This window comes from Esox lucius, chromosome 18, assembly GCF_011004845.1.
Source record: "Esox lucius isolate fEsoLuc1 chromosome 18, fEsoLuc1.pri, whole genome shotgun sequence".
Lineage (NCBI taxonomy): Eukaryota > Metazoa > Chordata > Actinopteri > Esociformes > Esocidae > Esox > Esox lucius.
Genome location: NC_047586.1, coordinates 12,636,662 through 12,662,164, shown reverse-complemented (window position 1 = coordinate 12,662,164; position 25,503 = coordinate 12,636,662). Strand labels below are relative to the sequence as shown.

The 25,503-nt window shown below is 41.6% G+C and overlaps 1 protein-coding gene across 2 annotated transcripts; it reads right to left on the bottom strand.

Annotated features, from left to right (window-relative positions):
- Positions 1 to 1,139: 1,139 nt before the first annotated feature.
- On the bottom strand, positions 1,140 to 24,647 carry coq8aa (coenzyme Q8A, genome duplicate a). Of its 2 annotated transcripts, none has more exons than XM_010882615.4 (15): positions 24,517 to 24,647; positions 16,378 to 16,560; positions 15,712 to 16,101; positions 15,549 to 15,615; positions 12,372 to 12,446; positions 10,336 to 10,461; positions 5,955 to 6,040; positions 5,578 to 5,718; positions 4,946 to 5,027; positions 4,523 to 4,616; positions 3,702 to 3,843; positions 3,352 to 3,459; positions 3,024 to 3,089; positions 2,857 to 2,943; positions 1,140 to 2,660 (listed from the first exon to the last, which is right to left on the bottom strand). In XM_010882615.4, exons 2-15 carry the CDS (start codon positions 16,540 to 16,542, stop codon positions 2,367 to 2,369), a joined length of 1,923 nt encoding a protein of 640 aa, XP_010880917.2. In that variant the 5' UTR covers positions 16,543 to 16,560; positions 24,517 to 24,647; the 3' UTR covers positions 1,140 to 2,366. The 2 variants fall into 2 exon arrangements, with proteins under 2 accessions (XP_010880917.2, XP_010880918.2); XM_010882616.4 differs by having other exon boundaries at positions 12,384 to 12,446.
- Between the last annotated feature and the right edge of the window lie 856 nt (positions 24,648 to 25,503).

The window sequence follows — 25,503 nt, the reverse complement described above, 5'->3', positions numbered from 1 at the left end:
AAGTATAAAAACCACTGCTGTGGTCATCACTATCCTCTTGCAATAGGACCAGCTGGACATTGCAAGTAGTACCTAAAAGGTAATTTGAATACAAAATAACGATTCAGAATGACGAAAGAGTTGAAAAGAAAAGCTTTGAGTGAGGAAAAGGGCTCATTCTGGCATTACTGGCAGATGGATACAGTGAGTGTCAGGTTGCCAGGCGGAAGTTTGCAAAATACCATAAGGATTGAACTGTAGAGGAATGGAGTAAGGTAATCTTCTCAGATGAGTCAAATTTTCAGCTTTGCCCAACACCTGGTCATCTAATGGTTAGACAGAGACCTGGAGAGGCCTACAAGCCACAGTGTCTCACACCCACTGTAAAATTTGGTGGAGGATCGGTGATGATCTGGGGATGCTTCTGCAAGGCTGGAATTGGGCAGATTTGTCTTTGTGAAGGACTCATGAATCAAGCCAAGTACAAGGTTATCCTGGAAGAACACCTGCTTCCTTCTGCTCTGACAATGTTCCCAACTCTGAGAATTGGTTTTTCCAGCAGGACAATGCTCCATGCCACACAGCCAGGTCAATAAAGGTGTGGATGGAGGACCACCAGATCAAGACCCTGTCATGGCCAGCCCAATCTCCAGAGCTGAACCCCATTGAAAACCTCAGGAATTTGATCAAGAGGAAGATGGATGGTCAAGATACTTGAATTTTTGTGCCAGGAGTGACCAGTTATTTTCTACAAATAAATACTCTAAATGGAATTTGGGAGTAATGTTGTCAGTTGTTTATCGAATAAAACAAATGTTCATTTGACTCAAACACATATCTATGAATTGTAAAACCAGAGAAACTGATAATTTTGCAGTGGTCTCTACATTTTTTCCAGAGCTGTATGTGCATTGTCTGAGTAGAATCACTCTTATACCTCAGTTAGCCGTGAAATACCAAGTTGGAAAGCGAGTGGTTTTGGTGATGAGGCACATCGGCACAAAAATTACATGCAGTAGTACACCATTTTGGAGGACCATTTTGCCTTCCTCTGACAAAGACCTGGCTCTGTGATATGATGCCTGAATCAATAGATATAATAGATAGATGGGCCATTCATGTGAATGGCCCACATCAAAATATGAAATAAAATAACATTAGAATCCCCCAAATGCTTTATTCATATACTGAACCTACAGTATACAATATCATCAGTTAATGTGAAAGTATTTTTTGTTGTGTGAGAAGTGAAATCTGCAAATTGAAATCTATTTAAAAGCTAAAGAAATGACAAAAATTAAGTTTCTCCTTCAGTTATTATTTTCATGAAGGGATCACATGCAACAGTGTGAAATTGATTGGGACAAGAGTTGAATAAAATATTATTAGTATATTTATTGCAACCCTTAGTAAGAATGCCATAGATTAGAAAATAATCATCTTTAAAAGTATTCTGATATAAGTAGAAAGATCCATAGATGTGTTCATTTCTAAACATCCTTTCAGAATTACTAAAGGCATATCTGCACTTATTCGCACAAAATTAAGGATTTAAGATCACAATCTTGCTTCAGTTTTCTTTCTATGAAAAAGTATATCCAAGCTTTGACATAACAGTGGGTTTTATAACATATATATTTGTTGTTTTGGGGACCTCCAGCTGCTCCATGTATTAAATGTGTTCCAGAGTTAGCACACCAGTATCAACTTTTCAACTAGTTATCAAGCTCTTGTCCACTGGATTCTGGTGAGGCCGTTCAGAGCTACCAAATTGTGAGAAGTCTGGGGGCCTCTAGGTTTGAGAACCACTGCTACGTCACACTATTTTAGTGCTATAAACAACTAAGGCCATGATAAGGTTTCATCCGGCTGATAAATGTACAATATTTCAGGTGGCCCAAATGCTGAACTGGTGACCGATCAGCATTAGGCAGAAGTAGGACAAACCACCTGATGAACTCCCTTTCACACACTTGTATGCATCACATGAGCATTTTTATAATACAATATAGGTCTTCAACGGTATGTCACTGAATACATTTACATTATCACCCTGTGTTTTATGCCCAGTAGACTTTGTTTTTTAGCTTTACAATTCTCAAACACAGCACGGCATCCGTCCCAATTAACCCAACCTTTACAACTGACCATCTACTACGTCTTATGAATATGTGAACTGGACAGCCATGGTTAATAAACTGATCATACCAAAAAAATCGTACACAAAACAATCCAAAGAAAATGGAGACTCTAGTTCGGTGAGGGACGAGGAAAGTGCCATTCATTTACATTTGATTCACAAGTCTGACTAGGCTGGTTCACTCCCTGCCCTCATAGTCCACCTAACCCAGGTGTCGTAGCCTGCAATAGGTCGTATGCAGTGTCTGTCACTGGTTTGGTCGTTTTGGGCGGTCCCTCCAGTAGTTGTTATAAGCCTCCTGGAACATGCTCTTGCAGCTGAGCTTGGCGCCAAGGCGGGAGCAGATGAGGAAGGAGCCGCCCATCTTCCGGTGGAGGGAGTAGGTCTCTTCGGGGGGTGGGGTGAGGCGCTGCTTCAGCATCACAGGGATCAGGTTGTGGATGCGCTCCGTGGTGCTCTGGGCCCCGAAGTTGAAAGGCTCCGTCGAGGCAAAGGCCTCACCCAGGATCATCACTGCGTCCACATGGGCGCTCTCCATGGACTGAAAAAACGGCAAGACAGACAGAGAGGGTGATAACTTTACATTCAGTGGACCTGTGGGAAGCTATTTTAATGAAGGTGTGGACATTCACCACTGAGTTTTTTTAATGGAGTGTTGAAGAACCTTTTCAATGAATTGGGACAAAACCTCACAGCAGGTTCTGGAGTATCCATGTGGAACGAATTAAGTGACTCACCTTTGACTCATAACCGGTGAGGAACTTCATCTCTCTGGACCTCTTCAGAACACCATCTCTGTCGCCGTCTGCCGCTGACTTGATGAGCTGATTAAACAACACAACGAAGGTCACACAGCAAATACATTACTGTGTTCTGTCATGTTTTCATGGGAATAACACCTCACCTCAATGTAGATGTCAGTGAAGTCTTCGCTAAATCCCCTTGTCGCTCCGAAATCCAACAATGCGACCTGCGGATGGAACGGTAGCAAGGTTACGACACTAGCGACATTGTGCTACGTGAAGGCAAAAAACGGTTTAGGCTTGGCGTGGTCTACAGGGGATGCATAGTATCTACAGGGTGTGATCTGAAGAGAATAAAGCTATACACTGCCACAACAAGCCACTACAGGTTATGTCTGTCAGTTGTATCACATGTTGTGTATGGTTTCTACATATGTTGCAAGAGGTTATAAACCTAAACCTTAGCAAGAGGTTAAATAGCAAACTCACCCGGTGGGTCAGAGGGTCGTAGAAGAAGTTGGACCAGTTGGGGTCTGTCTGCATGTATCTGAACTCGAACAGCTCCCTCAAACACAGTTTTAGGATATTCTCACAGATCTAACGGTGAGAAAGATGCTTTAACAACACACATTTTCCGGTCTAGAGTTTGCCCACCAGGGGGCAATATAACAGTTTTTTGTGGGTGAGGTTAAGGAGAAAGGAGGTTGTGGTGCTGGTGTTTGACTTGCGCACACGATATTATAATCCACATTTACACAATATACAAGAAGCAAATAGTAAGCAACAGCACTACTTTGTGAAGGCATTTGTTCCTGTTGACCGCTGCCGCACATACAGACCTCGTTCTTCAGTTCCTGGGTGAGATGTTCAGCCTGGTCCAGAGGAAAGCCGGGGACCAGCTCTGTGGTGAGGACCACGTTGCTGCTCAGCTCGTCTATTACATCCGGTACGTAGAAGAATGGGTGGTCCTTCAGCAGCTCCCTGCACCAATAACAAACTGGTCACACACACGAACTAACTTGACATACAGCTGTGACATCTAACGCGGGGATATAAAATTGCATTATAGCATGTTACGGACATTAATGCGAACAATTAAACTCCATGTGCTTGGGGCTTTAGAAATCTCATCAACAGGAGGGGAAATGGCTACCGTGTAAACATGTATGGAAGGGAGGGTCAATAGCCATGTTCAAGGTGATAAGCAGAACACATGCCCAGCTGGTGTGTACTGTGGGGGCATGAGGAGGGAGATGTTGGCATGAGGACTGGTTATGAGGAGTGGAATGGGGGGGCATGTTGTAACCTTGTATTTGTTTTCTAGTGCCGTTATTTTTAAAAGCTGGCTGCAAGTCAACTGTGTGCCTTCTTTGAAACTAGAGATCTCCAGAGTGGCTATTCTCAGCCCCTACAGGCTACTTCTCTTGATTTGGACCACACGTTTTTTTTTTTTAAATGCTAAAAAATGAAATGCTACCTCAAGTTGTAGCCATTTAATATAGATTTGAATCATCAAAAATCCAGATTTCTTGGCTGCAGTGTGTCCAAAATATAGAACAATATTTCCTCATTTACATTTTATTTTAGTGGTGCAGGGGTGACATTTTGGTTAGATGTTGAAAGCAGTTACAGTGAAGCTAATCTGGTTTTCATTACTCACTTGAATTTCTTGGCACATTTGGCCTCTCTTATGTAATCACATTCCAGCGCCAGCTCTCTGCTCATCACTTCGATTAGATGTTCAGGGAATAGACCTGCAGAAGTTTTAAACATTGGAACAGGTGAACAAAACCGGGATGGAAAGAGAAAGTGTTTTGATTATCATTCCGCACAGAGGAAGATGTACGCTTCAATCATTCCCATCTCTGTGGAAGCCCTGACAGATGGATATTTATCACCCTACCGTAGATCACTGATGGTCTCCCTCCACTGTCAGAGAGGGTGGGACCAGGATAGCAGTGTTGGTTTACAGGGAAGGGGGCAGAGAATCCCCATGACTATGTAATGTGAGTGTCATAAATGTGGAATGTACATTATGAGCCCATAAACAGAGACAAAATGAAATCCTTTCAGTGGTTGTCACCTTCAGGCAGTGCATTGCTCATGGTCAGGAGGGTCATCAGATTGTTCACGTCACTGTCGATACTCTTGGCCACTCCAGGGTACTGCAGAGAACAAACCGAGCAGGAGAAACAGCATGACATAACCACGTTTACAAACCAGTGCTGACAACAAGTCCTGACAAGAAACAAAAAAGCACATGTAAACTTCGAAAAAAGCACTTAGCTGTAGAAATAAATTCCATGCCCACATACAATTTTATAGAAAAATCTACATAGAAGAGTTTACTCTGATAATTTAAGATCAATTATACAGAGATGACTCAACAGATTCCATTATCCTTAAAGTTAATAAATCAAAACCTTGAACAAACCAGACTTGAAAGGACACGTTTGGCCTTAAATGCATCTAGAAGAACCAGACTGCAAAATCGGTGCTTGTGAAAACAGTTGCTGACACATTAAACAGTCATCTCCACACTCGATTACAATGTGATACTGTAATTAATGATACCTGGACAATGAACCAAGGCCTTTAACAGCCTATAGTACAGTGTGCTTTGAAACTCATACCAGGAAGGCCATGTAGGGAATCACGTCAGCTCTATTCATTATAGTTATATCGGCAAATCTAGAGCGACCACAGGTATCTCACCTGAATCTTCATGGCCACCTCCTTGCCGTTCTTCATCTTAGCCAGATGGACCTGTCCGATGGAAGCTGCTGCAAATGGACGCTCCTCAAACAGCTCCAGCTTGTCCCTCCAGTTAGGGCCCAGGTCGTTGTTGATAGACTTCTGCAGGACAGAGACACAACCACACTTAGAAACATACACTGTGACGGGAGTAGTGAGGTGGGCATCTGTCTTTGCTTAGGGCACCTCATTAACTGACACGACTCATGTCGAACTGATTAATGATCCTGAGACCAGCTTGGTGCTGGTTCTGCAGTAATCGTGTCTCTTCATAGCAAGAGGCTGAAGGGCCAGTATCAAAGGAACTTGAGAGCAGGTTAGCGAAGATGAGAGCTTACCGTCATCTGCTTGATAGGCATGAAGTCTGCACTCTGTCTCACACGCTCAAAGATCTTGGCCAGCTGGGGGTTGATGAAAGCGTCGTCTGAAGGAGAAGGACAAAGGCGAAAGATCACACTGACAGAACAAAACATGGAGACAAGCTGTTCCTGCCTATCAACCTGTTTATATATACCAATACAGGGGAGGAATTACAGGTCTTAATCAGTGTCTTGTTCAGTTCAACTCCAACAATCACACCTCTATAAATAATCTTTCAGCACTTGGTGCCTCTGGGCGTTTAGACAGAAAATATCACAGTTCACAAGTCCATGCCAATATTCCCAAAATGTCTGTGGTCGGCCAAGATGCTTGGCAAAAAAAAACAACTTCACATAACTATAGCTCACAGTGCCATAAAAGGTCCCTCTAATGTATAATAGCAAACAGGATCACTGTGCATGTTAACCATAACAAAGTGGTCATTCTGCAGGGCGTTATGGGTCCCATCTACAACCACACCAACATTCAGACAGAGTACATGGGACCCAACACACTGTGGTCAGAGGTGACAGGAGGTGCTGCCCAATCCAGCTGATTGTGAATGAGGGTGACTAGTTATTTTGTTTGAGAGAACACAAATCTGTTATTTTAATCACAGCCACAGCCATTAATTTTAAGAGCCTACTGGTGGAGGTATCAACAAAAATAATGCTGGTTTGACATTATCATCATTGATTTTAATCATGACTTCAAGAACGCTCCTACATAAGCTTATCTGTTAAGTTAAGGCAGCCATTGAGTCAATCAACAACCCATCAATTCAAGGCTGTTTCCTCTCCTTTTGTTTGACCTAAATGATAGGAGCAGTATACACATTTTGCTCAAAAGGAGCAACTATGTCCACCCAAAGATAGTCACAAACATCTAGATAAGAAACTGACTACTAAGGTGAACTTACCAGTGGAACTAGTTGGGTCACATATTTAACAGTCAACTTTTGTTCTTCATCATGGGCTGGGAGAATCATTAAAGGAATCATTAAACACTAAGGATTATGGAAATGAATAAGCTACCAAATCAATGACTGAGTTTTATTAATCAAGCTACATCTAAAACCATACTTGTTTGGAAACCAGATTTAGGTTGCAGTTCTGACATGGCCGTTCTCTTATTTTAAGACCTGGTCATTCCTTGTCTGTTGACGTCATTGCAAAGCCTGGGCTGTTGCTGCATGTACAGGTTAACGTACCATGCACTTAATGCCATTTAACAACTCCATGGTGAACATTCCCACTTACAAAGCATGTAGAAGTTTGTAATTTTTATCATAGGTACTATTCAACTGTGAGTGACAGAATCAAAAAAAAAAATCCAGAAAATCACATTTTATGATTTAGTAATTAATTTGCATTTTATTGCATGACATAAGTATTTGATACATCATGAAAGCAGAACTTAATATTTGGTACAGAAACCTTTGTTTAAAATTACAGAGATCATACGTTTCCTGTATTTCTTGACCAGGTTTGCACACACTGCAGCAGGGACTTTGGCCAACTCCTCCAAACAGACCTTTTCCAGATTCTTCAGGTTTCAGGGCTGTCGCTGGGCAATATGGACTTTCAGCTCCATATTTTCCATTGGGTTCAGGTCTGGAGACTGGCTAGGCCACTCCAGGACCTTGAGATGCTTCTTACGGAACCACTCCTTAGTTGCCCTGGCTGTGTGTTTCGGGTCGTTGTCATGCTGGAAGACCCAGCCATCTTCAATGCTCTTACTGAGGGAAGGAGGTTGTTGGCCAAAATCTCGCAAAATATGGCCCCATCCATCCTTCCCTCAATACGCATCCCCAAAGAATGATGTTTCCACCTCCATGCTTCACGGTTGGGATGGTGTTCTTGGGGTTGTACTCATCCTTCTTCTTCTTCTTCTTCCTCCAAACACGGCGAGTGGAGTTTAGACCAAAAAGCTCTATTTTTGTCTCATCAGACCACATGACCTTCTCCCATTCCTCCTCTGGATCATCCAGATGGTCATTGGCAAACTTCAGACGGGCCTGGACATGCGCTGGATTGACCAGGGGGACCTTGCGTGCGCTGCAGGATTTTAATCCATGATGGCGTAGTGTGTTACTAATGGATTTCTTTGAGACTGTGGTCCCAGCTCTCTTCAGGTCATTGACCAGGTCCTGCCGTGTAGTTCTGGGCTGATCCCTCACCTTCCTCATGATCATTGATGCCCCACAAGGTGAGATCTTGCATGGAGCCCCAGACAGAGGGAGATTGACCATCATCTTTAAGTTCTTCAAATTTTTTTTATAATTGTGCCAACAGTTGTTGCCTTCTCACCAAGCTGCTTGCCTATTGTCCTGTAGCCCATCCCAGCCTTGTGCAGGTCTACAATTTTATCCCTGATGTCCTTACACAGCTCTCTGGTCTTGGCCATTGTGGAGAGGTTGGAGTCTGTTTGATTGAGTGTGTGGACAGGTGTCTTTTATACAGGTAACGAGTTCAAACAGGTGCTGTTAATACAGGTAATGAGTGGAGAACAGAAGGGCTTCTTAAAGACAAACTAACAGGTCTGTGAGAGCCGGAATTCTTACTGGTTGGTAGGTGATCAAATACTTATGTCATGCAATAAAATGCAAATTAATTATTTAAAAATCATACAATGTGATTTTCTGGATTTATGTTTTAGATTCCGTCTCTCACATTTGAAGTGTACCTATGATAAAAATTACAGACCTCTACATGCTTTGTAAGTGGGAAAACCTGCAAAATCGACTGTGTATCAAATACATGTTCTCCTCACTGTATGCTAGTTGGCTAGGTAGCTACTATTTAAATTAGGGCTCCAGGGGTAAGCTTCCTCAAGCTGTACACTCTTGCTTGCCAAAGGTAGGAAGAGTACTATCTCTGACTCAGCACCGAGCAATGAGAGATGATACCACTTAGATGTGCCAATTCTCAAGGGGTTGGCAAGGCTATGTGAAGGGGTCAATTGGAGCTTGGTATTTTAATACAGAATCTCACTCACATTCCCAAACACAAACAACCAGCCCAGATAGACAGGCTAGAACAGAGCTCAGTGAAATGCCAATGTCAAGGGCAACACAACAGGGTCCGAATAGGCCACGGAGAGAAGAAAGCAAACTAAACTTGAAAGATTATTTATAAGTCCACTGATGACAAAATTAATTCTTCCTCTGCTCTATCATTTGCAGCATTCAGTCAGGGGTCTAGGACCCTCTATGGATACTACCACTGCGCGCCTGACAGCACCCTGACTGGCTACATCAAAAGGCTAATGGGACCTGCTCGGCACACAACCACAGTGCATCACACGCACACCACATAACTGTTGTACCAGACTCCTTTTCTACTTCTCATTAATCCTTAGACTGTTACCTTTACACACGTACAATATAAACATCCATACTGTACTTGATAGATGTGGAAATTCCACAGAAACTGTACTGATACTTTACGTCTGCGCTGTTATCTTCAATCACATTACTGTCAAGATGCTCATAGTCTTTAAGAACTTGAGGGTACCATCAAAGGCTCAATCAAAATGTTAACTTTGTTAATCCGTTAACATTAACTTTTATTATATAAAAAAACTAATTTTGCTCTAAAAACACCTAAACCCTCTAACAAAGTGCGACAAATAAAAAAATACGTATTTTGGGGGTATTTTTAAGGGCTCGCATTAGTTAATTTTTTTAACTGTACGTGCTAGAAGCTCACATTTCTTTCCACTGGGTTCCTGACCAGGTCAAATTACATTACATTTATCCTTTTCCGTAAAGGCGAGTCAATGTAAACTGACGTTGATGTTACTCCATTCTTGGAAGGTCTAGCCCCAGCATAACAATGAATAGCCAATCCATTTCACAAATACTGGAGGGCCATTCTTTGTTGGCCAATAGCAGATGACGTTTACAACACACAAATAGTTGCTCGCAAGTAATACGAGTGTTCCTGAGTGTTTTTCCCATGTTTGACCTTCATACTGAAGCCTTGAGAGCTGCATGCAATCTTAATGCAGATAAATATATTTTTGACTGAAAATAGCACCTAGATGTTCCACACTCCGGACTGATGCAAAAATGTTCTCTAGAGGATTTTAAAAGTATATTTATGAAGTTTTTGGGTTAGCGGACTTTAGTTAAATGAAGTTAACATTTAACAGAAGTAAATTAGCTTGATAATGATTTTCACAGTTAAGTAAAACCGTTAACAAAAACGTTAACTTCGTTTACTAACGATAAATGGTTTGGGCAACAGAGCAATATGGCTGGGGTGATTAGGATCAAAACGATAGTAAACATTCTGAAACGGAGACAATGCTGCTGGTGGTGTTCACAGCATGACAGCAAAGTTAGCTAGCTCTCACCTTGAATGCTGAGCATCTGGCCCAGTTTGAGTGCGGCTCCGCGGACCTTACAAAGTGTCCTGACGATTCTTTCTGCATTAGCCTCTGACAGGAACGGACTGGAGTCCAACACTGCCTTCTTGTCAGCTGAGGGGAAAAATGTAAGTCAGCTCTATGCTAAACTCAGAAGCTGGTATTGTACATTTACATTTATGTGCATTGAACCCACAACCCTGGTGTTACCATGCTCCTACCAAGTTAAATACTGTGCATCAATAAAGAAAATATGTAATATAGAGTGATATTAGTGGGAAGGGGCAAACCAATGTTGAATCTCCTGGGCCCAGTTGTTCAGAAGTAATCTGTTTGAATTTCAACAGATTGGATCATATCTTGAATACAGGTTGTTCAAAAGAAAGCATGGATTCTAAAATCAAATTAGATCACAAAAACCAGTCTTGGTTTTGATCTAGAACCATCCTTCAGGATGTGTTGTTTAAAACGATTTAGTGGCATTGGGATACCTTTGATCAAAAGAAATCAGGATTATCCTGATCTCAGCAGAAATATGGATTCTTAGTGGATTTCAGGAACAAAATGTAATAAAACTTTAAAATGGGTCAAATAATAAAAAATATTTATCATGTCATACATTTATATTAAATATTGATTTGTTTAACCATTACAGTGATAAACTATATAAAGTACTACCTATTAAACCTTTCAGTAAAGTAAAAAAAAAAAAATTGTCACCATAAAATTATTTATCACTGTATAATTACAGTCATTGAGGAAGAAGGTGGATCCTCACTAGTAAAGCCAGTAGTTATTGCCATAGGAGCTCAGAAAAGAGGCTAGAAGCGTTTTGCCAAACAAAGATGATGACACTTCCAAAATGAGAAACCAAAACAACAAAAGTTCTGGTTTGTGAAAAGGTTATTGGAGTATTCTTTACTTTGAACCCCTATAAGTTATTCAAGGAACATTTTCGCAGGGTATTGTAAAGAACCTATTAATACTTGCTACTCAAAGAACCATCATGTCCTACTACTACTGTAAGTCACTCAGATGACAGCATCTGCTAACTGACTTTAATGTCAAAGGCTATCTTGTTAAAAGCCCCCAGATCCCCATTAAGCAGCCCAGAGGAGGTAAGGGAGATGTGTGTCAGTGGGCCAAAGTGAAATCAGCAGCCAGACTGGTGCGTATTAAAGCTTTAGAAACAAGAGATTTAAAAAGCCTGTTATTGTACCTTCAGCCAAGATGACCGCAGGCACCAAGGTCTTGATTACCATAGCGTCAGATAGCAATGTTTCTACTCTGTACACGGCAGCAATGTTCGCATTTGAGAAATATTATATTACATACAGTATATTATCCACCAGTTTTATTTATTTTACGTGATTGATCATTTCTGGTTCCATCGCCATTCAAAGCCCTAGATTCAATGTAGCTCTCTTCCAGGGTATTAAGAAGACAATGGTTCTATGAATAGCTGTATAATGTAGCCCCATCACTCCTTTACAAGCTTAGACTGTGACACCACCTCCAGTGGTCTAGCCATGGCATGACAGCACACTAAATTAAGCATGAGCTGGAAAGGTCAGTTCAATAAATGGCCTGCTCCAATTCTTTCCCCCGACAGCTGCCGGTCTAGGTGTTAAAGACTGTGGGATACCTGTCCTTACCAACTGACCTTGTGTAACACAGATAACCATTTCATCAAAGCCTTGTGAAATGTAATTAGTGAGGGCAGCTTCATTAAAGAGTAGGTAGCATGAGATATAAATCAAAGTAACAACAAACGTCATGGTTCTTTGGAAAGCGGTAAGACCACACTCCCCAGCTGAGCCCTACCACACAATAGTCTTCAATAGCTTTCTGGGCGCAACTATGATGAATAATGATAATCAAGGGAGAATCATGGGAGAAATGTCAAAGGGGCATTTCATGTACCTTATATATATGTGTCTAGAATGTACATGCATGTACACATAATGTAGAACATAAGCATGTTTCCATTCAGCTCAGGAAACAGTTTTATGTTGAACATTTACCCTTTTCCTCACTTGGTCTCATGCTCTTCTTGGCTACCTCAGCCAGTGCTCCGAAGCCCAGTCCTACAGCCAGACCTAGAGGGACATAACATACACCACGTAAACAAGATGTTCAGGTCATTCAATACCATACACCTTTGTGGACTGTACACATAGTGTTTATATACTGTACAATGCACTGTGTATAACAGAGATGCCTCCCTGTCATTTACTATGAGGAATCATGCCATCTCTAAATATGACATTTCTGTAATTATGAAGGGTTGTACAGTACAGCCCATTTATTGGATTTGTTGCATTTTGCCTCTCTAGTTTATTTAAGAGTACAAAATGAATGAACATGTAGCACATATAGGATTAATAGCGCATCAGAGACATGGTCAGGCTCATTCTAATTCAGTCACATTTCTCTTCAAAGAATGAAGGGCAGGCTCATCTGCAGCACACCTCAGTGTTTCTCAATCAATAGAGCTGGGCTCAGCACATTCTCTGCCTCATTGTGCAAGACACAGAAACACAAACAAGCATGGGCAGAGGCAGGGCAGGCTCTCAACTCGACAGGAAGGTGTGCAAAAACACATTTTTGCTTTCCAAATTACATTGGTAACCGCTTTGTAATAGCAACAAAAAAAAAAAAACCCCGGGAGTTTGCGGTAGAAACATGGCTATGGGCTCGGTCGAAGCACTCGGTGTTGCATCGTGCTCAATATAACACATTTATGGCTGACAGAAGTGCTGGGGAAATGTTCAGTGAATGTAACAAGTGGACGTATTTGCATAAATTGAGCCACTGCCCTTCAACAGACAAAACAAGCTCAGTCCTTCCCCCTCTGTTTAACTCTTGCCAGCGATTAACCTGTTTTCATCAGGACAAAGGCTCATCAGATGGCCACGTAGCCATGCCTGGGCACTCTAACACTACTATGGTATTGTGTACGTTTCACAGTGATTAAGTAGTACATCCTACTTGCAGAAGTGTGTAAATACTACTAATCAGTCAATCAATACCAATCAACCATCCAGGTCAGAGCAACAAGAACACATTCAGGTAGCTGTACCATGACATGCAGATATCTTGTTTACACAAATTGAACTACTCAGTATATTTTTTTTTTTACTTGCTAAACACCATCCAATCATCAATAGAATACATCTCCACTTCCTCAGCAGTTCTGGACTATGACCTTTTGCTAGACAAGTCACGAAATCCTGAAGTAGTTCAAAAAGTTGACACTGAATGACACAGAATCAGCTTCTGACAGTGTTAATCAAACAAATGTATTTTATAAATGTTTTTTCATAAGCACCCCAAAGAATGAACAATGTAGATGTTTAAGCACAATGGCCTGGAAAAACTCTCTAGAAGGGAAGAAAGAAAGAAACCTAGAGAGGAGCCAGGCTCTGAGGGTTGGCACATCGTCTTTTATGTGTGCTGGGTGGAGACACACAAGGCTCCCTTTGCTTCAAACCTCCAAGTTAGGGTAAGACAAAGCAGCAGAAGGTACCACACTGCTAGCTGCTAGCTCCTCAGACATAACCTTACAGATATATAGCTATGGAGATTTGGGAAATAGAGGGCTTGTTATAGATCTGACAATAATAGCACAGGATTTCATAAAAGGCAAAACGGTCAGACAGCTTTCCATTATCATGGTCTGCTATCTTCCTACGATAACAAACAGCTCTACATGGAAGCATTCGGAAGCATGTATCAGTCAAAGGAAAATGAAACTCTAGTAGGCATTTATGAAACCATGAAACCTGCATGGCAATCTGTTCCCTAGTACCACAACACCACCCAACACTGACATGTGGAAATGGATAGCCTGTCAGCCACGCTCAATGTGAGAGGGACCAGTTGATTGCCCATCGACAGGGGACAGCATGGCACTATTACTCTGGAGTAGAGGGTCCTGGGCTGGGTTTCCAAGCATACGGGGTAGCCCCAGTGTCTGCATATAAAGAACCACATCAAACCTGGCAACCCTGATTTCCACATTCAATCTGGCAACCCAAATATCCTGATGAAGGACAACATAACACCCTCAGCGCTCACTCCTAAACTCCCATGAGGACCCAGGTGTAGTTCCCTGCCAGACAGAGAATTCTGTAGCTGGCCCGGTAATGAGGGCGGACGGTGTTAGGGCCATGTACGTACCCAAAGGAAACAGCTGCTCCTTTGTGGCTTGTTGTGAGCGGCTCACAGTGGTGCTCCAGTAACCGCCAAACAGCCACAAAATAAGCAGCACGCTGGCAGACCCTGGGGATGATGCTCACCTCAACCTCTCTCTCTGTCACGACAGGAGCACGCCTAGCCTCTACAGCTGTGGCGCTATATGCTTCAAGCAGGACTAGCGCAAGGTAGTGGGCTGAGACCCCCCCCATCTCTACACTGGAACAACACATCTACCCATCTACTGTATTTACAGGTCATCAAGGGGACAGACGTTTATAAACTGTATAAAACAACTCTAAAACCAGGAAAATATTGACACAGCGAACCAGGAGTTTAATGCCAGTGCAGCATGTACAGTGCAGGCAGATAAGAGAACAGAGGTGTCTTTGTGTTTCTCTGAGGAGGCCACGGCTGAACGGCAGGGCACGTCCCTACCAGTTTACCAACTCCCAAGTATCTAATCAGCTTTACAGACGATAATTAGTCAAAGTGCAGATTAACCTCAAGGCCTATGTCTGGCCCAGTAGAGGTCAACAGGAGATGGTGAGGTCTCAGAAAACTTAAAGGACCTAAGTGATGACCAACAACAAACAGGCCTATTAGGGTTGTGTGAGGTCCACGTGTGCGCGTGTATGTATGTGGGGGGGGGACTTTACTGCACAGCTGGCTTGATAGAGAGAAGGGGATATCATGACATAATATTGTTTATATACACAGTTTAAAATATAGCCTATTCTTTCTAAGTACTGACACTGGTTACATCATTGTGGTCACTAAAAGTTTTGGCAGAAAACTTGGTTTGGCTTCTGTTGATTGATAGCATAACGTTCCATGAAATTATACTGCCAAGTGGATACATTTCTTAACACACATAGCTGTGCAATGAGCAACATGAAAAACATTTGATATTGGTAACGGCAGCTTTTTTTTTTACCTTAACACACAAACTGAACAATAACGAGAAAACCTAGTAGAAAACTAAATAATGTATAATGCCGTACCTCCAAAATTGGCCAGTCTCCCTAACCGCGTCACTGGTACCTTTCTCTCTCGTGCCCTTTCACTGAGCTATAACGGAGAGAAAAAACAAGAACACAGTGGTAGACAGCAGACACCCAGTCTATCAGTCAGTTACAGGCACTGAGATGAGATGTTTGGTAGTACCATTTGTTTGTGTGGTTTCTCATTCCTTTTCGCCTCCCTGGCCTTCTCTATGTCTGCAGCCGTAAGGCCCCCAAGCCCAGAGCTGTCTTGGTGGTAGGAGCTATATAACCGGAAGGAACGGATCTGCCCGGTGAACTGGCTGCTGGGTTCCTTATACCCCTCAAACAGCTTGGCTTTGACAGAGGCCTGGCTGCTGTACATCTTTCTGGTCGCTCCATCCGTGCTCTCCGACATTTCTGATGATAAGCCATCCTTGTTCCAGAGCTCCGAACCGTCGGGTGCATCGCTACCCATGTTGCTACCCTCTGACCCGGAGAAGTTATACTTGCTGTCCACGTCAATGTCTTGTGGGAAGTCATCAGACCCACTCGGCTGTTGGCCGCCAAACACCTGTAAGAGACAGTAGTTGAGGTCAATGAGTTGAGGCCGTGTTTTACATTGGCCATGTGGTGTGACCAGGGGGGCCTGATTAGAATATACGGCTAGAGCAGAGAACTGTTACAAGACAAGTTCATGTGTTGAAGGAAAACTTAAAAGGGTTTTAATGTCTCACTATGGAACCGGTGGGGACTGATCTCCAATGCCCTCTTCCTGTGCAGCAATAACAATCTCACCACTGTCCACGGTCCCAGCAGAACAGCCCCACCCATCTCCAGCTTTACCCACCTGCATCGTCTGCATGGCCGCTACCACGCTCTGCTCTGCAGTCATCTGCATGCTCTGGGCCATTGCCTGGGCACCTCCACCACGCAGCGTGCTGGCCTGAGTCTGCACGATGGCCTGGCTCAGCTTGGCCAAGCCGCGCATAACCAGCATCATGTCGCCTGCCATGACGGGCTTCCCTCACACCTGCAACACACCAGTCGGTTTAGTTTGGCTTGGAGTCATATTTACAACGAACAAAAGAAAAGACAGGCTTTAATAACCGACTTGTTTGTTGGGCTGCCTTCCAACAAACAAGTGACATTCTAACTACTTTTGACGACCCCCTGGTTAGGGGGAATTAAGTCTCTCTCTAGTTTTCGGCTATTCAAATATCTTTATCTAGAGGAGAGCTATTGATGACCCAGCAGTGGGCTGGAAACAACCCGTGGTGTGGAAAACTCAGAGTACATACAAAAAGTAGCCATGGACTAAAACGGTCACGGTTTTTACTGCTACTACTTTTATTTACAGTGAATGTGCTACTACCACTACAACTACCATTGACGTTATTAACACTGGGTTTACTAGTAATCAGCTTTGATTGTTTGGACTTGCTAACAGATTACCTAGAATCCAGTCTATTAGGTAGACAACCATGCAAGACAAGAGACCTAAGCGATTTTGAGCCATGCACGCCCGTTCCAATTATGTAAATGGTCGTCTTCCCGGGCTTTTCACGAACAAGTGTCCAGGGTTTCCCGAGAATGGTGCAACAAACAAAAAAACATCCAGTAGGAGGCATGCCTCTGGGGAAAACAGCTTGTTGATGAGAGACGTCAAAGGAGAAAGGCAGAAACTATGTAAGTTCAAAAGGTGGGCCACGCAGGTACGTAACAGCGCAAGTATAGCTTGTTGTCTCGCACGAGCTACTGCAGCAGACAACCACGACTTACCCTGCTGAAACAAGAAGAATCGGATCTAGTGGGCATGCAATCCCAAACACATTTTGAATGCATGTATTGACCTTCATGTGAAATTGTCCAGTTGTATACGGCCAAACAAACTGGCAAGTAACTCCACTATAAGCAACTGGCTAAGGTTTCTGTCTCACAGGCTAGCAGCCCACTATCTACTGGGCACTGCAGTCAATCAATAACTCAGAGACTGCTTGATCAGGCAGGTAGCAAAACACAGCTGTTATCAAGAATCACTACAGCCAAAACAACTTCGGAAAGGTTAAACGTGTTTTCACTCGGAGACACAGGGGCACTGGCCAACAACACCAGCATGGCTGGACTACACGGGGAATCCTACGAGTTGCAACAAACATGAGTATTTCTTTGCATTACAAAAACATGGTCCATTTAGATGAATCTCATTACAGCAAATAACAAAAACGGAGTTGGCATTTCAGACATAGACTTTTCATAGCCTAGTGACAGGTTAAAAGGGCTTACAATGTTAGGCTGAACTGAGAGGCCCTGCGACTCACTGCCCTGCCTGGTGACGAGGGCACAGTGAAAGCTGAGTCAGGGCGGAATCGCACTGGGTTTAGTGAACGGAGAAGTTGTTCTGGTCAATGGGAGGATCGTTTGTGCTTGGTGACAGCTCAATCATCCTGGGATTCGGAGGGTTTTAGAATAGCCAGTGTCCTGAGACAGCTGTGATGGAAGCGGCAGCGTACTCACTGGGAGGAAGCAACAAGGTCCCAATGGAAATATTGCACGACGAAGTGTTTAGTAACGGTTATTTATACTTGCTGGTGAATTCGAAAATATCATCTCAATTCTAGCCTTCTACCCAGACACAATGCATGGGTCTGTCCATTATGAATTACCGAGCATAGAAATTGGAGTGTGATCTTACAGAGCTATGGATCAAATTGATAAAGGCCATGTATAGACTAGAACGTGTATCTATATACTTTCATTTGTAGAACTCCCTGGAAAAAAGGTCACTATAATCTACTGAGCCTAAGCATACTAGTTGTCCAGATTGCCCCTACGCATGCACGCACCAGGCTTGTCTGCTCCAGACACATCAGCCAAAATCACTTTCTGGCTTGAACCAAAAACTTTCTTCAGTTCAGACCAAAACTCATCTCTTCCATCTGGGCTTAATGAAAAATAATGGAATCATAAATGGTAGTGAATTACAATGCACAGGCAGGTAATGTCTGTCTGTATGTGCTTGGAGTGGGGGGCTGATCTCAGGGGACTGCGGTGCATGCGAGGCTTGTTTAGTATGCATGTGATTTGCGCATCCTACTCTTAACTCGATAAGGACAAGGCTAATCTGAATTTAGTTCTGTAACCCTGGTTCATCCCAGGAACAGTGAGATCAAACAGTCTAGTGCAGACCTGGGCAAGATGAGGCCCCCGGGCCGGATCCGGCCAGTTGAGTCATTCTATCTGGCTGCAATACATCCAAAACATTAAAAATAATACAAAATACCTGACGAGGTCCGCGGATTACATTACTTTATTTATTGTTGCATGTTTATTTATTTTCAAATTCTAAGTCCCGTGGCACTCCCAGTAATAAGTACAATAGTATCATACTGTCTGTTTAAAATACCTTTAAGTTGAAACAAGGTATTTGCGTTGCTATGAAACGTAGGGACCAGCACCACAATCCACGGGCGGAACGTATACGAATTATACGCAATTGATGGCTAGCGATCTCTGGAAATGAGCCTAAGCAAAGTTGATAATGAAAGCAGGGTATTTAAAAAACTATTGACAGGAAAATATTTATGTGCAGATGTCGCAGGTAAAGCAACTTGCTTAATATGTTAAGCTAACGTCACAGATTTTAGAGTACAATTCGCAGAGGCACTTCCAGAGCAAGCATGCAGCGAAATACAAAAACTGTCAACCGATGCTACAATTCAACAAGTTCAAGCGCAGATTCAGCCTGCCTGATGAACATCTTGCAGCAGCACCGCACAGATGACGGCAATTATACCAACATTTGCTTTGAGTGAAATTCTTCAGAAGTGATTTCATAGAACTATGTCTGCCCAAATAACTATTATACCTATATAACTGTTATACACTATACCTTATGTAATGTAGCTTACTCTGTTGAGTTGAAAGTTTTAAGGCAAATATGTGTTGCAACATCTGTTGCAAAATAACCCTAAAAAGGGATTTTCTAGGCCTTTGCCTGCCATAACAACAGTTCAATTATGAAAACGGTGTTGCATTGAAAATAAATTTGCATAAATATTATATGCAAGTTAACAGAGTTAGTTATGTTGTGTTTTTTTAGGCATGTTGGTTAAAAAAGTAGTCTGGTCCACGAGGCACTCAGTGTGGCCCCCCAGTGAAAAATAATGCCCACCCCTGGTCTAGTGTCTTAGCAGTGAGCAGTGCCGGCACTTTCAGACATATCTAAAGACTTGCCATTTGACACCGGCTACAAATAAGAATGTCTTTGTGCTCTGTATACTGAAAGTAGGTTTGTAGTAAATAACCTGCCTGGTGAATAGTGATGTGCGATGTGATTATGAGCTTCAGTGGTACAAAACAAAGGGAGGTTGATAAAACATGCAGAACTACAATAACCTGACTTATCAAGGAAAAAATATATTAACAAGGAAACACCTTACTGTAACATTGCTGCTTAGTTCTCTACTGTACACACAGTAAACCTCTTCAGGCCAAGGATGTGGGAGGGTCATAGCAATCTGTTAAGCCTATTTATTTAGGCCCAGTTCTTACTGCTTTACAGCTGGTGGCAAGGCTCAACCCAACTACATGTGCTGGACCAATACGATGTGTTGTTGCTCAAGTTAAGAGGCAAACTCTTTATGTAAAATGTGAGAGATCTAAGAAACTGTTTAATGGTTTTTCATGCACGAAGAATGTTAGATTTGCATGCAAAATAACAACATTACTGCAGAACGGACAAACAAAACATAATTGGAGTCTATAATACCTTTTGTTAGTCTATAACCCAAAATGTGGACTAAACAGCAGAATTTTGGAGAAGAAATGCAAATGTAACGCAGAAGTGTTGTGGATGTTACATACAGTTAATAATGTTTTGGTGGGACTGAAAATATTAGCAGAATGAGTGTGTAGTGTTAAGTCAAAATATGTATAGCTATTTAGAAGGAAAGAAAATGTGCAGAAAATAAAAACAACACATGAAAATATTGTTGCTCTTACTTAAAAACCAATAGTTTCTATCCTCCATTATGGTACACCTAAAAACATAATGACTTCTTATCTAACATTTGTCGCCATTTAAATTACAAATGGATTGAATAATTAAAAAGTAAACCTAAATGGTATAGCCACACATAACCCATAAAACCCCCATAACATTTTATTTTGTATATTTATACAGTATATGCATATTAAAACAAAGCAACATTGAAAATGTTGTCCTCCACGAATAAGGAACCAACCCGTTGCAAAATATGTTAAATTATTTGTGTATATTTTGTCCAAATTGTGCCCATAGTGTCTGAAATATCACATAGGTTAGTGAGACCCATTTCCCTGAGCATGCATGCCAAATCTCATCATTCTGACTCAAACCGATAAACATGAACTTGTTATAGCCCCACCATGTGGTCAATATTTAGCTATGACAATGAGATTTAAAGGGAGAAATACACAGCAAATTAAATTGTTGTGAGTAATGTTAGCATGGTATAGTGTCTTGTAAAAATAAAAGGTGACATGAACATAGGGTACATGCTGTTTCTCTCTTTGATTGTTATTATTTTTTATGTTGGCCATTGCTTGGTGCACGAGTGATGGAGACAGACTAATAATGTCCAAACTGTTGTTGAGTGATATTTCACTTGAAGTTAACAATGCTTTAACGGAACAGAACTACCATGGTGATGATTTGTGGTTCTGTTTTGTCAGTAGTAAAACCAATGCAAATCTGACTGCAATGATGCACTCCAAATACGTGCTTGACTGTAAACCTCACGTATATACAATGATAAAATCCTAACCTGGTGTTGCAGACATTGAAGAAATGTTTGAGCCTAGATCCTTCATGTACTGGCCATGCAAGAAGTCTCTTCTCAACTGTTTAACTAATCCAGAATGCGTGGAGGAGCTGAAGATTGTCCAAAAGCAGAAAAGGCATCAAAGGCTCCCTTTCCATTCCCCCCTAAATATCTGAACTTCCACAAGTATAGGACCCTATACATCTGACCAATACCTCAAGTGAGACTGCTCTATATACTGTAGGGGTGAGAAGTGACATCCCACTACTAGACAACATACACCCTATCCAAATGAGTAATGCTTTTTTTGCAGTTAATCTAGAACATCTAGGCTAAAATGGTTGTGCTGAATAGTAATGTATCAAAAGCTTGTGCATGCATCACATTTTGTGGGCTTGTCCTGAGATTTGTGAGATGCTGAAATGCATTTGTCTTACACGGCAGTCCTATTTTAGATTTAAAAAAAATAAGAAATGTGTTTATCAAGTCTCTCTAGTTTCTCAAGTGTTTATGGTCTCTCGTTTGCCTAGTGTTTGAGCCTAAGAACCAAAATAAGAAAAATACTGAAACCACAGAAGGCACCAATGTGTCCAACTGTAGGGTATCCCAAAGATTGTTCCATCCCTGTGATTAGGTATGGTATCCTGTATAGTTTATGCATTTTTGTGGAGAGGCTGAATGCACTGTTAACATGGCAAGCAGCCATCTTTCTGAAAGTGGGGATGAGTGCATAAAAAGTAACCTGCAATAAAACAAAATGTGGTGAGGTTTAATTCTGAGGCAGCTGTATTCCGGAGATGATTTGTCATAGTCGAAAACGCTAGGAAAGTTGACTGAATTATCTGTTTTCTATGAGAAAGGCAGCATCCAAATGCCATTCAAAAAGCATTGTAGAATCTGTCCAAAAGCCCAGATATTTTTAAGCTGGAAAACAATAAATTTGTGCCCCATCCAATGTACAGATGTTTAACACTGTAGTCATTGTCATGCACTCCTGAAAACAACGTATACTCATTTGTTTCCACATACAATGCTAATTTAAGGTTAAATCATGTTTTTTCTAAAACAATGAAAGCTATCTGTACGTTAGATAGAGCCTGGCCACATGCACGTACGTATTAGGAGAAGGAATTTGTTTGCGTCAAACACTTGCAAAACTTAAGGACATTGCCAAGCTAAAGGTTATTATGCAATTGAAGCCTGAATTGTGCAAGTTCCTGTTCGATAATGAGGAACAGTTAGCCTAACTGTAGCAGTAGAAATTGTTATTCTCCACACGTGCGCATTTACCTGCTCAACGAATTGTGAGCACTACTACGAAATATTTCCCCACAATTTTTGGATTGTCACTGCCTAGATATGCATTGGCAACAGTGGCCTCTCATGATCGTGTGAGTTTGAACTACATAACATATAAGATAACTGTATTTGTGTGTGGGGGAGGGATAATGACAAGTTGTTCGGGTGGAGGCCAAAGACAGTTAAATAGGCAACTAGGAACAACTGACAGGAAGAGGAAAAGAGGGGTCGGGATACACCCTTCAGTCCAAAACCTGTTTTCATGTGGCCAGATTTAAGATTTGGCAGAGAATAATTGAACCATAACAATGTGTCAAATCTCCATTGGAAAGCACCGATATCTACCATTATGTCAGATTGGGATATATATATATTTTTTTTTCCTACGCTTCAGTCAGACTTAAGTTTTAATCAGAGAAATACAATTTGAAATTCACCTTTGAAAGGGCCTACATTTTCCAGTGCCTAATTATTGTGGGTTTTTACAATGCTGCCACACAAACGCACGTAATTACCTATCCTGAAGCTTAATCAAAAACCTACAAGCATTTATACCTCAACAGTACACATGCTGATTCGTTTACACTCACACAGAGCCTGACCCATCCTACAGCTTACTTTGTGTGCAACTCATTCTGTTTCATACTACTCCATATTGAACACTGCACTGATAACAAAGAGCATTCAAGCAAGCATTTCCCTGAACCTGGGCATATGAAAATAAACATTTTTAAATGGCAACTCAGATTGGACCATGACCAATACAGCTCACTTAATGTTAATTCATACTCCACCTAACCTTGAGATGGCCTCTGCACCAAAATCAACATGACATATGCAAGTAGGTTACGGCTTCCTCTAGCAATCACACTGATAAAACAGACACCTGATAATTTTCAAACCATGACAATAGACAATGCAGTTGACTAACAATCCAACTATCTACATGTGCCACTTCTGCTTTGCAGTCTAAAAAATACTATAGGTTTTCAACTTAAACTGTTTATTTCCTGATTAAATAGAAATAAAGTCTGTGCAATTCCCTTGATTCAATGTCAAAAAAAGTTTCCAAAAAACAGCCAAGGATGACTAATGTGTAAAGCTGAATGTGGGCCACCCAGAGCATAGTATCAATAAAATTTTACTCAAAGTCAGATACTGAATGTCTTTTACTAACAACATTATTGTAATAATAGGTTATAATGTAATGTAGCCTACTAGCAGACAGTATGTGGGACTCTACTTTGAAAATAACCATGCGGATAGTCTGTCTGCATGTGGCGCAGCTGTCACATGGGGCAGAATGTTGTTTATGAGTCGGCTGCAGAGCGGTGACCTTTCAGAGCTTTGTTTTTAAGGAAAAACCAGCAATTCGATGTAGGACTATTCTTATATTCGTATTGGTTACTCTGCCTATTCTGAATTTATTTTATTTTGCTAAACCAGACAGTCTTCTATAAACGGGTGTAAATGCGTGCAAGAAAAGTACAATAGAATTACGCGTTGGCTAAGTGTCGAAAGCTATGCACATGGAAGTTTGACGCCCTTGTAAAATACCGTGCTGTTGTTTTGCCAGACTTCACGTAGTCTAGTTAACCAAACAAAATCGATAAAGCAGGTGTGTAGATGTTGATTTCCACAAAGACTTGCATCTCATATTTCGGTGCATTACCAATACAATAGTTAGCTAGAACTGTCAGACATGCATTCAGTCTTCAAAAACATTCAGATAACCTAGTGTATATCCGAGTTCTAAAGCCATTATGCTAGCAGGCCAAGTCACGTTAGAAGACGTGTTTTTTCGCCAATGCGATGTCCAAATAGTGAAACCAGGGATAAGCAATATTTATAGCAAGAAACTTCTCATAGAGAAAAGTTACACTTACCCACGCTAATTGCGAATGTCTCTTGTCTTTCAAATGCAGCCTCGTCCCCTAACATTAACGTGAATATATGTTCCACCATGAGGTCAACGATGTTTACCAACTCAAAACTGTGATTGTCAGAGAGTTCTTGCCACGCCCCAAAACACCTATTGGTCGTTTTCTAAACGAGGCGGTCTGTTTTTAGTAACTTAAAACATGGGGAAACAACGGTTTTTGAGAGGTGGTGGCTGAAACCTGATTCCTCATTGGCAAATCTTCAAGGAAAAGGGGTGTGTTCTTCAAGTTTTAAGCAAATGAAAAGTCTGATTCTAGAATCTCCATGAAACTGGCCTGGTTATAGCCTTTCAGGTAATGAAGCCTTTCCCTTCTCCTGTAGAACAGTAATCTGCAACAATCAAAACCGGAACTACTCTAATTTGTACTGAAAGAGGCGTTTCGGTTTAGTGGGTTGAGGTGTTTCTTGACCTGATATTTATCGAAGTGTTGTGTTTTACACAACTGATCTTAATCTCTATTTTAGAGATTAAAGACCCGTTCAGTTAATATGTGTATTAGAGAGATACGTCCCATATGTTACAGGAGTTACCAAGTACATTTGCAGCAAGAAGTAACCTAGTACATTTGCAGCAAGAGCATTTTACCCACCTAATTTATTACATCCCATTCCCAGAACTTCTTCACGTGCCGAACTGAAAGGCTATACAAGGAGTTACAAGGATTGAAATGTTAGCAAAAGAGATATTGAGGCTGCTACTGCTGATTAAACGTACTGTATTACTTTGTTGTTGTTGTTTTTAATCTACTGCCACCTTCTGGTGTTTTTTTTCTGGATTTTTTACATTTGCTATACCAATTTCAGTCAGTAGATGGCGTATATAACTGGCAAATATAGTCGAGGAAGAACTTTTGAAGATTTTGTGGAATTGGTCTGCTCCCTTTAATTTACTTCACACTTATCATTCAGCTCAGATTTGTAGCTATGTAGTC